At 41.0% G+C, this 14,160-nt stretch overlaps 1 protein-coding gene across 6 annotated transcripts in view; it reads right to left on the minus strand.

The window, feature by feature from the left end:
- Positions 1–14,160, minus strand: part of LOC141092314 (alpha-1,6-mannosyl-glycoprotein 4-beta-N-acetylglucosaminyltransferase-like) — a 101,742-nt gene that overhangs the window by 63,321 nt on the left and 24,261 nt on the right. For 3 of the 6 annotated variants that reach the window (XM_073578356.1, XM_073578352.1, XM_073578354.1), the window contains exon 1: positions 6,040–6,211. The exons of 1 other annotated variant lie outside the window; for it this stretch is intronic. Coding sequence is in view for 1 of the 5 variants with exons in the window: in XM_073578351.1 (XP_073434452.1) it covers positions 6,040–6,042 (3 nt within the window). In the remaining 4 variants the exon portion in view is untranslated. Of the gene's footprint in view, positions 1–6,039; positions 6,213–14,160 lie in introns of those variants that run through there. 2 more of the 6 variants (XM_073578351.1, XM_073578353.1) reach the window with 1 other exon arrangement.

Consider the following 14,160-nt stretch of genomic DNA (forward strand, 5'->3'; position numbering starts at 1 on the left):
AAACCGAAATTATCGTCTTGCCTAAAGGAGCGCCCAGCTCCCGTGCCTTAAGGCTTCCCGTTTCAATGTTGACTTTAAAATGAACATTATTTTGTGATATGTCCCTTTAATGGACCAATGTATAACTGTTGGCTTCTCAGAAGTGTAGGTTATTTTAATTACTTAATGCTCCTTCTGTATATAAGTTTCTTTAACCCCTTTACTCCCCAGGCCCCAGGGTGGTTTGCATATTAATGACCAGGCTAATTTTTACAATTCTGACCACTGTCCCTTTATGAGGTAACTCTGGAATGCTTCCATGGATCCCGGTGATTCTGACATTGTTTTCTCGTGACATATTGTACTTCATTTTAGTGGTAAAATTTCATTCATATAACTTGCGTTTATTTGTGGGGGGGAAAAAAACAGAAATTTGGTGAAAATTTTCAAAATTTTGCAATTTTCCATCTTTGAATTTTCATGCCCTTAAATCACAGATATGGCACACAAAAAACTTAATAAGTAACATTTCCCACATGTTTACTTTTACATCAGCACAATTTTTTAACCAAAATTTTTTTTTTTGTTGGGAAGTTATAAGCATTAAAAGTTGACCAGCAATTTCTCATTTTTACAGCACTTTTTTTTAGGGACCACATCACATTTGAAGTCACATTGAGGGGTCTACACAATAGAAAATACCAGAAAATACACAAAAGTGACACCATTCTAAAAACTGCACCCCTCAAAGTGCTCAAAAAAATCATTCAAGAACCGTTCAGGTGCTTCACAGGGATTTTTTTAATGTTAAAAAAAAAAAAAATTAACATTTCACTTTTTTTCCACAAAAAAATAACTTCAGGTCCAATTTTTTTATTTTACCAAGGGTAACAGGAGAAATTGGACCCCACAAATTATTGTGCAATTTGTCCTGAGTACACTGATACCCCATATGTGGGGGGGGGTCCACTGTTTCGGCGCATGGCAGAGCATGGAAGGGAAGGAGCACAGTTTGACTTTTTCAAAGCAAAATTGGCTGGAATTGAGATCGGACGCCATGACGCGTTTGGAGAGCCCCTGATGTGCCTAATCAGTGGAAACCCCCCCCTCAAATGATGCCATTTTGGAAACTAGACCCCCCAAGGAACTTATCTAGATATGTGATGAGAACTTTGAACCCTCAAGGGCTCATAGCAGTTTATAAATTACAGGCGTACAATTAAAAAAAACATTTTTTCCACAAAAATTATCTTTTCACCCCCAATTTTTATTTTCCCAAGGGAAACAGGACCGTAAAAGTTATTGTGCAATTTGTCCTGAGTACGCCGATACCCCATAGGTGGGGGTAAACCACTGTTTGGGCGCATGGCAGATCTCAGAAGGGAAGGAGCGCTGTTTGACCTTTTCAACGCAAAATTGGCTGGAATTGAGATCGAACGCCATGTCACGTTTGGAGAGCTCCTGATGTGTCTGAACAGTGGAAACCCCCCATAAGTGACCCTATTTTGGAAATTAGACCCCCCCAAGGAACTTATCTAGATGTGTGGTGAGCACTTTGAACCCCCAAGTGCTTCACAGAAGTTTATAATGCCCAGGCGTGAAAATAAAAAATTTTTTTCCACAAACATGATCTTTTACTCCCCAATTTTTTATTTTTCCAAGGGTAACAGGAGAAATTGGGCCCCAAAAGTTGTTGTCCAATTTGTCCTGAGTACACTGATACCCCATATGTGGGAGAAAATTAGTGCATGGGCGCATGGCAGGGCTCAAAAGAGAAGTAGTGATGTTTTGGAATGCAGACTTTGATGGAATGGTCTGCGTGTGTCATGTCGCGTTTGGAGAGCCCTTGATGTGCCTAAACAGTGGAAACCCCCTACACGTGACACCATTTTGGAAACTAGACCCCCCAAGGAACTTATCTAGATGTGTGGTGAGCACTTTGAACCCCCAAGTGCTTCACAGAAGTTTATAATGCCCGGGCGTGAAAATAAAAAAAAATCATTTTTTCCACAAAGATGATTTTTAGTCTCCAATTTTTTTTATTTTCCCAAGAGTAACAGGAGAAATTGGACCCCAAAAGTTATTGTGCAAATTGTCCTGAGTACGCTGATACCTCATGTGGGGGTAAACCACTGTTTGGGCGCATGGCAGGGCTTGAAAGGGAAGGAGCACCGTTTGACTTTTTCAGTGCAGAATTGGCTGGAATTCAGATCAGGCACCATGTCGTGTTTGGAAAGCCCCTGATGTGCATGAACAGTGGAAACCCCCCAATTCTAACGCCAGCCCTAACCCTAACGGGAAAATGGAAATACATACTTTTCTTTTTTTTTTTATTTTATTTTTCCCTAACTAAGGGGGGGGTGATAAAGGGGGTTTGATTTACTATTTATAGCGGGTTATGTTTGGCAGCTGTCACGCTAAAAGACGCTTTTTATTGTAAAGAAGTTTTTGCATCACGACATTTTGAAAGCTATACATTTTTCCATATTTTGGCCCACAGAGTCACGTGGGTCTTATTTTATGCGGGACGAGTTGATGTTTTTATTGGTACCATTTTCGGACACATGACATTTTTTGATTGTTTTTTATTCCCATTTTTGGGACGCAGAATGAACAGAAACCAGCAATTCATGAATTTCTTCTTTTTTTGAGGGGGGGGGGGGAGGCTTTTACACCGTTCAGTGTGTGGCAAAGTTGATAAGGCAGTTTTATTCTTCGGGTCAGTACGATTAATGTATGTGCACACATTGTGGAGTTGGCTGCAGATTTTTAAACTCGGATTTTGCTGAATCCGCAGGTAAAATGACTGCTCCTGGCACATAGCTGACACCCGGCCGCGATCAGTTGCACGCCCCCGTGAGCGCAGCTGATCGCTATGATGTACTATCCCGTCCATGGGCATTAAGGACCAGGGCACATGGAAGGGATAGTAGGTCATATGTCAGAAAGGGGTTAAAGGGAATAATAAATAATCTTTATTTTTATATAGCGCTAACATTCCGCAACGCTTTACAGTTTGCACACATTATCACTGTCCCCGACGGGGCTCACAATCTAAATTCCCTATCGGTATGTCTTTGGAATGTGGGAGGAAACCGGAGTACTCGGAGGAAACCCACGCAAACACGGGGAGAACATACAAACTCCTTGCAGATGTTGTCCTTGGTGGGATTCGAACCCAGGACTCCAGTGCTGCAAGGCTGCAGTGCTATCCACTGAGCCACCATGCTGCCCAGAATCTGTCAGCAGGTGTTTGCTACCCAATCCGAGAGCAGTAGGATGTAGGCAGAGAGACCCCGAATCCAACGATGTATCACTTAGTTTAATGGGTGCTGCGATTCGGACACAGAGTTTTTAGATTTAACTATGCAGCACTGCCCCTGCCCACACCAGGCTCTGTGTGTACATTGTCCATAGACAGTGACCTGCTTATCACATGAGTGGGCGAAGTTGGACAAGTGCTCAAGCACCAGCTAATTACAGCAATGATTATCACCAGGAGATAAAACCTTCAGTGTAAGCAAACAACAGCACACAGATGGATATGTGACACATCGTTGAATTCTGTGTTTAACCTCTACCTTATGCCATCCTTAAATTACACATCAAAAACTTGCTGATAGATTCTGTTTAACTTTTGCACTATACGTGTACTTATATATTCTTTTTTTATTCTCTAGGAGGAGAATTTTGAAACATTTGGTGCCATGGAAAATCCTTAATATCCTCCCTTCACCATTGTATTGTTTCTTTCGGTATTATGACCGGTCTGGCACAGTTATACTTCACATATGGATGAAAGATGGTATATTACCTTATTTTCACCTATTTGTACTCCCCTTTCACTGGTACGTCTAGCTGTAGGATACTAGGTATTAATGATGGGGTCATAATAACCAGCACATCATCAATCACGAATGTTTGTTTAAATGGGGCACACAATGTGCTTCTGTGCTTCCCTTATGGAAATTCCAGAAGAGGAGCAATTGCCTGGTGATCGCACTGGCAGAGAGTTCACTTAGATCTGATGGTTTTATTTCATGTCGAAAGAGCGTTTGGAGGGAGTTGTGGCTCACAGTGGTTGACCACTGATTTATGCATCAATGTGCCTAATACCCCTACTTACCTGGTACTCATGGCACTATTTTTTTTTATTAGATGAGGATTTCAATATGGCTATTTTATATTAGGAGGCTCCATATAGCGATACCTCCCCCCACCTTTTTTAATACACAGAGATATGCTCGTTACTTTTTCCCCATCTTAAAAAGGGCAATGTTAATTAGTAACAGTAGAGATAGCAGGCACAAAAGTCTCATGCTAATCACGATGTTCCGCCTTAAAACCATATGGCACCTTCGCAATATGGCCATTTATCAAAAAGTACCCAAGATAAAATCAAAATGAGCAAATGTGAACATTGACAAGGTGCACCCATTCGATGGTACATAACTCTTATAGTTCAAATCACTATGTGCCAGCAGATGTAGAAATAGATAAGGGCAGAGTCAGACCTGGGTCCCAACTGTTCAGGTCACACTCTGCCCTCGTCTATTTTTTTGTCTGCGGACACATAGTGAGGTGAACTACAAAAGTTAGGTACCATCCCAATTGGTTACACCTTGTCATGGTGGGAAGTATTTTATTTAATCAAAACAATGTTAATTAGGCCCCCTTCACACGTCTGTCTGCGGCACGTGTGGCATCCACTTTTTTCAAGGATGCCACATGTACCCATTAGACCCTATGCTGCTGTGCACGTTTGTGTTTTTACATTGTAAAGTATAACAGAAGTGTTGCAATTTTTTTTTTTTTAGCTATACTGGAAAAATACTGATCCAAAACATTGTTGACACCAGTACGTTTATTTACAGAACCAGTTTTATATGGACATATGTACTATTACTATTTATTCACTTAATACAGAGTATTTACTCATTTTGTTTTTATTCCTTGGTTTTGTTTTAACAAAGACTGTATAGCGCATATGTGGCGTTTGACTTCTATGGTTAGTGCCTGATTGTTGTCTTGTAGGGTCATGCAATGTACCTGTGCACTAGTGCCTTGAGGACGCCGAGATTGGTGCTTAGTTATAGTATATAAGGATAGATTTTATATGGGGCGAGTCCTACAATCAAGACTTTAAGACATGCACACAAGTGGTATTTTATCTAATTTGTATAATTATCCACTTTATGCTTAAAAAAAAAAAAACCAAAAAAAAACCAAAAACCGCTTTTTGTTATTGTTGGAAACGGTCATGACAGCAATCTCGTGATTGAGACCTAGAAGATGGATGCTCTGAAGCATCCATACTAGATGGCACCTCAGAATTGTAGTGGTGAACATAAAACCACAATATGGTGTCGGTTGTTAAAAGGGACTGATGACAATGAAACCTGAATGACCTTTCGCCTGTTGATAAGATATAATGCAAACCTTTTTATGCTGCCTCTCAACTTTACCAAGAATTCTCATGGTACAATAATCTTCCGATGATGATATTGCAAGATTTACTTCACATTAATTTTTAATGTTTTTTTTTTTTTCAGTGAACATGGCTTTTATGCACTTTGATGCATTTTCAGTTCTTGCTCATAAAAGCAATCATTATGCAGAAGAACAAACAATAACCTTGTACATTAATCAGTCATTAGATTAGACTTAACAGAAGATTCACTTGCACATGCATCAAACCAGTTAACTCTAAGTTTCCGACACTCCCTATAGTAATATTACAAGGAGCGGTGCACACAGACACAAGAACTATGATCCAGGAAAGCCAGAAAAGACAAGACATATTAGGGAAATATTATTCAGCCAGTCAACAGCAGTCAAAGCTAGATAATAGAATAGTCAAACTACCCTTGTTCATTCCTAAAACTGTAGAAAGTTTAGTACTAATGTCAGTCATTAACCAATGCTAGATGCTACATGAAACGTTAAGTGTTTGCCTTTCACACAGTTGACATGACATGAGGGTCACTGGTGTCTGATCAATGAATATACGGTAAATATTTTTTTTTCTATACCCTGAAAAGTCTCAAACAATGTACTTACCATTCAGCAGGCACAGGTAACTCTGCGGTCCTCAGGCTGCATGTGAGACGCTCATTGACCTGTAGAGAAGTGGCTGTGTGTGATCTGTAGGCAGGACACGCCCTACTTAATAATTTGCCTAACTAAATACTGCTGTGAGTACAAAGTCTGCAAGGAAACACTGGTGCAGGAAGATCTTACATCTTATGTTCTTGTACTCCAATATTTTAAATGTTATATTAACCCCTTCACTACCAAGGGTGGTTTGCACGTTAACTCCCGGGCCAATTTTTACAATTCTGACCACTGTCCTTTTATGAGGCCATAACTCTGGAACGCTTCCATGGATCCCGGTGATTCTGACATTGTTTTCTCATGACATATTGTACTTCATATTGTAGTTCATGTTAGTGGTAAAATTTCATTCATATAACTTGCGTTTATTTGTGAAAAAAACAGAAATTTGGCGAAAATGTTGCAATTTTCCAACTTTGAATTTTTATGCCCTTAAATCACAGAGATATGGCACACAAAAAACTTAATAAGTAACATTTCCCACATGTTTACTTTACATCAGCACAATTTTGGAACCAAAATTTTTTTTTGTTAGGAAGTTATAAGGGTTAAAAGTTCACCAGCGATTTCTCATTTTTGCAACACCATTTTATTTTTACGGACCACATCACATTTGAAGTCAGTTTGAAGGGTCTATATGATAGAAAATACCCAAAAGTGACACCATTCTAAAAACGGCACCCCATAAGGTGCTCAAAATGATCTTTTCACCCCCAATTTTTATTTTCCCAAGGGTAACAGGACCCTAAAAGTTATTGTGCAATTTGTCCTGAGTATGCTGATACCCCATGTGTGGGTGTAAACGACTATTTGGGCGCATGGCAGAGCTCGGAAGGGAAGCAGCGCCATTTGACTTTTTTGGCTGGAATTGAGATCGGACACCATGTCGCATTTGGAAAGCCCCTGATGTACCAAAACAGTGGAATCCCCCCACAAATGACACCATTTTGGAAACTAGACCCCCCAAGGAACTTATCTAGATGTGTGGTGAGAACTTTGAACCCCCAAGTGCTTCACAGAAGTTTATAACGCCCGGGCGTGAAAATAAAAAAAACATTTTTTCACACAAAAATGATATTTTTGCCCCCAATTTTTTATTTTCCTAAGGGCAACAGGAGAAATAGGACCCCAAAAGTTGTTTTGCAAATTGTCCTGAGTAGGCTGATACCCCATATGTGGGGGTAAAACACTGTTTGGGCGCATGGCAGAGCTTGGAAGGGAAGGAGCACCATTTGACTTTTTCAACGCAGAATTGGATGGAATTGAGATCAGATGCCATGTTGCGTTTGGAGAGCACCTGATGTGCCCAAACAGTGGAAACCCCCAATTCTAACTCCAACCCGAACCCCAACACACCCCTATCCCTAACGGGAAATGGAAATAAATACATTTTTTTAATTTTATTATTTTTCAATAACTAAAGGGTGATAAAGGGGGTTTGATTTACTATTTATGGCGGTTTTTATATTTGGCAGCTGTCACACGCTAAAAGACGCTTTTTATTGTAAAGATAGTTTTTGCATCACCACATATTGAGAGCTATAATTTTTCCATATTTTGACCCACCGAGTCATGTGAGGTCTTATTTTTTGCGGGACGAGTTGACGTTTTTATTGGTACCATGTTCGGGCATGTGACATTTTTTGATCACTTTTTATTTTGTTTTTTGGGACGCAGAATTTACAAAAACCAGCGTTTCATGAATTTCTTTTGGGTGGTGCGCTTACGCCGTTCCGCGTGCGATAAAATTGATAAAGCGGCTTTATTCTTCGGGTCGGTACGGTTACAGCGATACCTCATTTATGTCTTTTTTTTTATGTTTTGGCGCTTTTATGCAATGAAAACAATTTTATATAAAAAATTATTATTTTTACATCGCTTTATTCTGCGAGCTATAACTTTTTTATTTTTTCGCTGATGATGCTGTATGATGGCTCGTTTTTTGCGAGACAAGATGACGTTTTCAGCAGTAGCATTTATATGCGTCTTTTTGATCGCGCGTTATTGCACTTTTTGTTCAGCGGTATGATAATAAATCATTATTTTTTGCTTCGTTTTTTATTTTTATTTTTCGTTTAAGGGGTTAACTAGTGGGACAGTTTTATAGGGCGGGTCGTTACGGACGCGGCGATACCAAATATGTGTACTTTTATTGTTTTTTTGTTTTTTATTTCCAAAAAATGAATTTATTGGGGAATATTTATTTATTTTTATTTTTTTATTTAGCGATTTTTAAAAAAATTATTTTTACACTTTTTTTTCCTTTCTTACTTTATTACAATGTCCCAGGGAGGACATAACTGTCATGTGACAGATCGCTGATCTGTCACATCACAGATCGCTGTGACAGATCAGCGATCTGTCACTGGCACTGCTGCAGGCTTCCTCACGCCTGCTCTCTGCGGGCAGTGAGGAAGCCAGCTTCCTGCAGGCCCCCGGAGGTCCCCGCCGCCATATTGGATCCGGGGACCTGCAGGAAAGGAGCCCCCCCACAGCAGCGCTGCACATTGCGCTGCCGTGGGGGGCTCAGGGAAGCACGGAGGGAGACCCCCTCTACCTGCCGATGCTTCCCTTTAACCCCCGGTACACCGCAATCGTGTGTGATCGCGGTGTACAAGGGGTTAACGTGTCGGGGGGCGGTCCGTGACCGCCCCTGACACATTGTGCCGGGTGTCAGCCATGATAATTAGCTGACACCCGGCCGCGATAAGCGGCGCTCACCACGTGGGCGCCGTTTATCGCTATGACGTAATATTCCGTCCATGGTAATTAGGGCCCAGGGCACATGGACGGAATATTACGTCCAATGAAGGAAAGGGGTTAAATGTAATTGAGCATTTTTGTGCAATATATCATTTTTGTTTTTCAAAATTTTAAAGATCTCTGCTTGCAGTGATTGTCTACAGCATTTACAGGTTAAAAACCTATCGTGACCTAATACTTCTCACAGCTGAACGTTTGCTAATATTGTGTTCAGCCCAGAGAGCCAAATGCCTATTTGTTGTATCTTTCATACCTAGGGGAGTAGCCAGGACAGTTAGAAGGCATGGGCCCCCCAGGAACCCGACGTATCACGTGACATGTCACATGACCCCCACCCGAGAGATCATGTGAATAACACGTGCTCTGGGGCACATCTGCACATGGAAAACGACAGATAGCGACATATTTTTCCCTTATGTATAGCACGGTACATAATATAACACTATGCAAAATAGATCAGAGGTACGAGATTAATTTTCCCAAGGGGCCACATGACAGACCGTGACTATTGTAAGTATTCTGACATCCCCCTATATGCAGTATGACCCACCACATTGCCCCCTCAAGCAACAACTTAAAACGGTCATCCTATGGTGCCCTTATACATGTAAACCATAACAACAAATGCATTGTACAGAACAACAGTGATATAAAAAACGAACAGAATGAGGAGAGATAGGGACTAGTTTTGCCCTTCAGACTTCCCTTCCTGACAGCGGAGGTTGGCACCCTAAGTTGAAACGGTATGGCGCCCCCTCTCGTCATCGACTGCCCTATATAACCCTGACACTACTCTAACTGACCAGGCAAAAACCCAAACAAGGTCTAGGAAGAAACATATATGATGTCCTTGTCAAACAAAGAACAACCCTTCAGATCATAAATGGCCGGTCAAGTGGCAGTGCAATTAACACCAGAAAACATCCATATGCCTCATAGTCACATTTCTATATCCAACATAGACATATGCACACACTTGTGTTACTTGGCTTAATGCCTTTTTCTTCCGATGTGTTTCCCCCATCTTTTGGTCATTCGAGGGTTCATCGGGGATTTCCTTCAATCAGTACAAGACAATGAGACCGTAAACCCTACTTCAATGAGGATAACAGCGTACAGGCCCAAGCGATATGCCCCTACATAGCCCCCTACATACATTATGAGCACCCACACAGCCCCATACATACAGTATGAAACCACACACAGCCCCCTACATATAGTATGAACCCCTACATAGCTACCCATACACAGTATGACCTCCATGTAGCTAGCTAGATACGGTAAGAGCCTGCACATAGCTCCCTATATACATTATAAGTGTGCACATTGCCTCCTCTATGTAGTATGAGCCCCTATAAAGCCTCCTATATACAGCATGAACCTGCACATAGCCACCTGTATGCAGTGTGAACCCCCATATAGCCTCCTATAGTGTGAGCCCGCACATATCCTCCCATATACAGAATGAGCCCGCACATAGCCTCCTCTATACTGTGTGAGCCCCCATATAGCCTTCTATATACAGTACTGCCTGCGCATAACCTATATACAGTATGTGCCCGCACATATACTCATGTATACAGTGTGAGCCCCCACATAGCCTTCTCTATAGTGTGTGAGCACCCAGATAGCCTCCTGTATACATTGTGAGCCCGCACATAGCCTCCTCTAAACTGTGTGAGCCCCCATATAGCCACCTATATACAGTATGAGCCTGCACATAGCCTCCTATATACAGTGTGAGCCCCATATAGCCACCTATATAGTGTGAGCCCGCAAATAGCCTCCTCTATACTGTGTAAGCACCCATATAGCCTCCTATATACAGTATGAGCCTGCACATAGGCTTCCATATATAGTGTGAGCCCCATATAGCCTTCTAGATACAGTAAAAGCCCGCACATAACCTCCTATACAGCACCTATATCGCACCTATATGTAGCCTATGTATCTGCACCTATATAGCCTCCTGTATACAGTTTGAGCCCGCACAAAGCCTCCTCTATACTGTGTGAGCCCCCATATTGCCTCCTATATACTGTATGAGCCAGCATAGAGCCTCCTATAAATAGTGTGAGCTCCCATATAAACTTTTATATGCAGTAAGAGTCCGCACATAACCTTCTATATACAGTATGACCCCCAATATAGCCTCCTATATAAAGTATGAGTCTGCACATAGCCTCCTATATTCAGTATGAGCCAGCATATCCCATACACATATTAATAAAAAAAAGACCTATTCACCTCAGTTCCATTACCCCAGCGCTCTGCTCTGGTCTGGTCCCCGAGGCTCCACTTCTAGTCTTGCCAGCGCATACGTGCTGGCATGTCGCAGCAGAGGTGATGGGAGCTTCCCTTTATCTGTACCATCAGCAGCGCAGCACCAGGAAAGCTCCCTGCCGGGATATGTGCACCGCAGACGGTAGCACACAAAACATTATAATGAGGGCAAGCTGGCGATAGGAAAAAAACAAAAACAGGCAGAGATGCTTACCTGTATAGACAGGCCTCAATACAAATGCACTATCAGGGTGCAGCGGACCCAAGTAAAACGGCAACTGCACAGGTGCAATAATACCTAATGAAACAGCCAGCCTACAATCAGGGATTGGCCGTGTGGCACACCAGTACAAAAAAATAATCCGTATGTGGCAGTGTTCACACAGGGAATGCAGAGCATATGGTTCACAGCCTCTTAGTAACACCATATAGGGGGGCTGCCCAGTGCTAACTATAATGCATCCCGTGTGAACAAAGGCCACAGTTTACAGAACCATTTGGGCCCAACTGCACCCTGAAAAAATATACAGTGCACAAAAACATATCAATATATGTAAGGTATTGGTTAATATTATGGCCATAATACGTAAGCTGGCAAACTAACGTCAAAGTTCCTTACACTTGCCAGTCCTACTCTAAGGCCGGGGTCACACTAGAGAGGAATACGGACGAGTGAGAGGTGTTAAAAGCACGCATTACACACGGACAAATGATTCTCTATGGGGCAGCTCCCAACAGCCGTATATTTCTCGTCCGTATTCTACGATCCGTGCCAATCGCAGCATGCTGCGATTGTCAGCGTACTACGCCCGTAGTATGCCAATGAAAGTCTATGGGTGCACTAAAAATACGCATTACACACGGACCACACATGTGACTTGCGAGAAATATGCACCCAGTGTCTTTTACAAAATCCGGCAATTCAGTGCGCAATACAGTAAACTCACACTGACAGGTTTAATAAAGAAACGAAAGAATAGATATATACACATAGAATATATATATATATATATATATATATATATATATATATATATATATATATACATACACACACACAGTACATGTCATTGAGACACACACATATACATATATATATTTATATTTCACAGAGTTCTTCATAGCAGAATAGCCGCTAATTCAATTGCCGGCTTCTGTCAAATCATTCCCCAACCCGACATGAAATGACACATGGTTTACATACAGTAAACCATTTCATTTCATGTTTTTTTTTATGTGTCCCTGACTAATAATTAGATGAGGGTTTGTGTGCAAAATTTGGGAGGCGTAGGTGTTATTTTAAGGGGTTAATTCGTTGTAAAAAAATGTGTGGGCTCCCGCTGTGATTTGTCAACCAGAGAGGTTAAGCAGGTAGCAGTGGGAAAGTTTCTGACTTTTTTCCCACGGTCATTAGTTCATTCACGGATCAGCCGGCAGACTCCCGCTGACATCACTGAGGCTGCGGGGAGTCCCCGGCTGATCTGTGAATGAACTAATGACCGTGGGTAAAAAGTCAGAAACTTTCCCACGGTAATTAGTTCATCTCCAGGCAGCCATTGAGGCTGCGCAGAGCTGAATCAATTAATTTAGTAGTAGTTTACAGTGGGGCTGGTCGCATTAGCACTGATCCTCATTGTAAACTATTTAACCCCTTCTGATGGATTGCAGCGTGGGACATGACTGAACAGCGGAGAGGTAAGGATATTGGTGATTTTTTATGTTATTTTTGTTGCAGGTCATGGTTTTTTTGGAATTACCAGACTAATAAAAAATTTGTCAAAAACTTGGGGTATTTATTTCATTAAATGACGTTTTAATTAATGTCTGTGTGTGGTTTTTAACCCTTTCTTAGTATAGGGTTAATAATGGATCGGTGTCTTATTGACACCTCTCCATTATTAATCGGCTTAATGTCACCTTACAATCGAATGGTGACATTAACCCTTTGTTATATTAACCCATTCACCACCACTACAGGGCAACGGGAATAGAGAGGATAAGTGCCAGAATTGGCACATCTTATAGATGTGCCATTTCTGGGGTGTCTGGGGGCAGATTTTTTTAAGCTGGGTGGGCAAAAAAACAATGGTCCCTCTCATGGCTATTAAAATCTGCCCTCACTCACCTGCTTAACCTCCATGATTAAGCCCTTTCAGGGTGAAACGCGTAGGAAAGTGCTCCCCTCCATATGCCTCTTTATGTTGTTTTTACTTGATGGTAAGAAGATTTTATATTTTCAATAAAGCAATTGTTATTTTATCTCCTGGAGACGCTGGAAAATCTTTTTCTATGTTGTGCATGCACTATACACCCGGGTCAGGGTGTTTCCGTGCGTCGGAGGTGTTATTAGGAGTGAAGAGGGGTGAGCTGAAAATTTCCTTGTGTGCTTAACCTCTCTGGTTGACAAATCACAGCGGGAGCCCACAAATTTTTTTACAACGAATTAACCCCTTAAAATAACACCTACACCTCCCAAATTTTGCACACAAACCCTCATCTAATTATTAGTCAGGGACATATAAAAAAAAACATGAAATGAAATGGTTTACTGTATGTAAACCATGTGTCATTTCATGTCGGGTTGGGGAATGATTTGACAGAAGCCGGCAATTGAATTAGCGGCTATTCTGCTATGAAGAACTCTGAAATATAAATATATATATATATATATATATATATATATATATATACTGTATATATATATATATATATATATATATATATATATATATATGTTTGTCTCAATGACTTGTGTGTATACAGTCATATGTAAAAGTTTGGGCACCCCTATTAATGTTAACCTTTTTTCTTTATAACAATTTGGGTTTTTGCAACAGGTATTTCAGTTTCATATATCTAATAACTGATGGACTCAGTTATATTTCTGGATTCAAATGAGGTTTATTGTACTAACAGAAAATGTGCAATCTGCATTTAAACAAAATTTGACCGGTACAAAAGTATGGGCACCCTTATCATTTTCTTGATTTGAACACTCCTAACTACTTTTTACTGACTTCC

This window comes from Dendrobates tinctorius, unplaced genomic scaffold, assembly GCF_039654945.1.
Source record: "Dendrobates tinctorius isolate UK_male_01 unplaced genomic scaffold, ASM3965494v1 ptg000059l, whole genome shotgun sequence".
NCBI classification, from domain to species: Eukaryota; Metazoa; Chordata; class Amphibia; order Anura; family Dendrobatidae; genus Dendrobates; species Dendrobates tinctorius.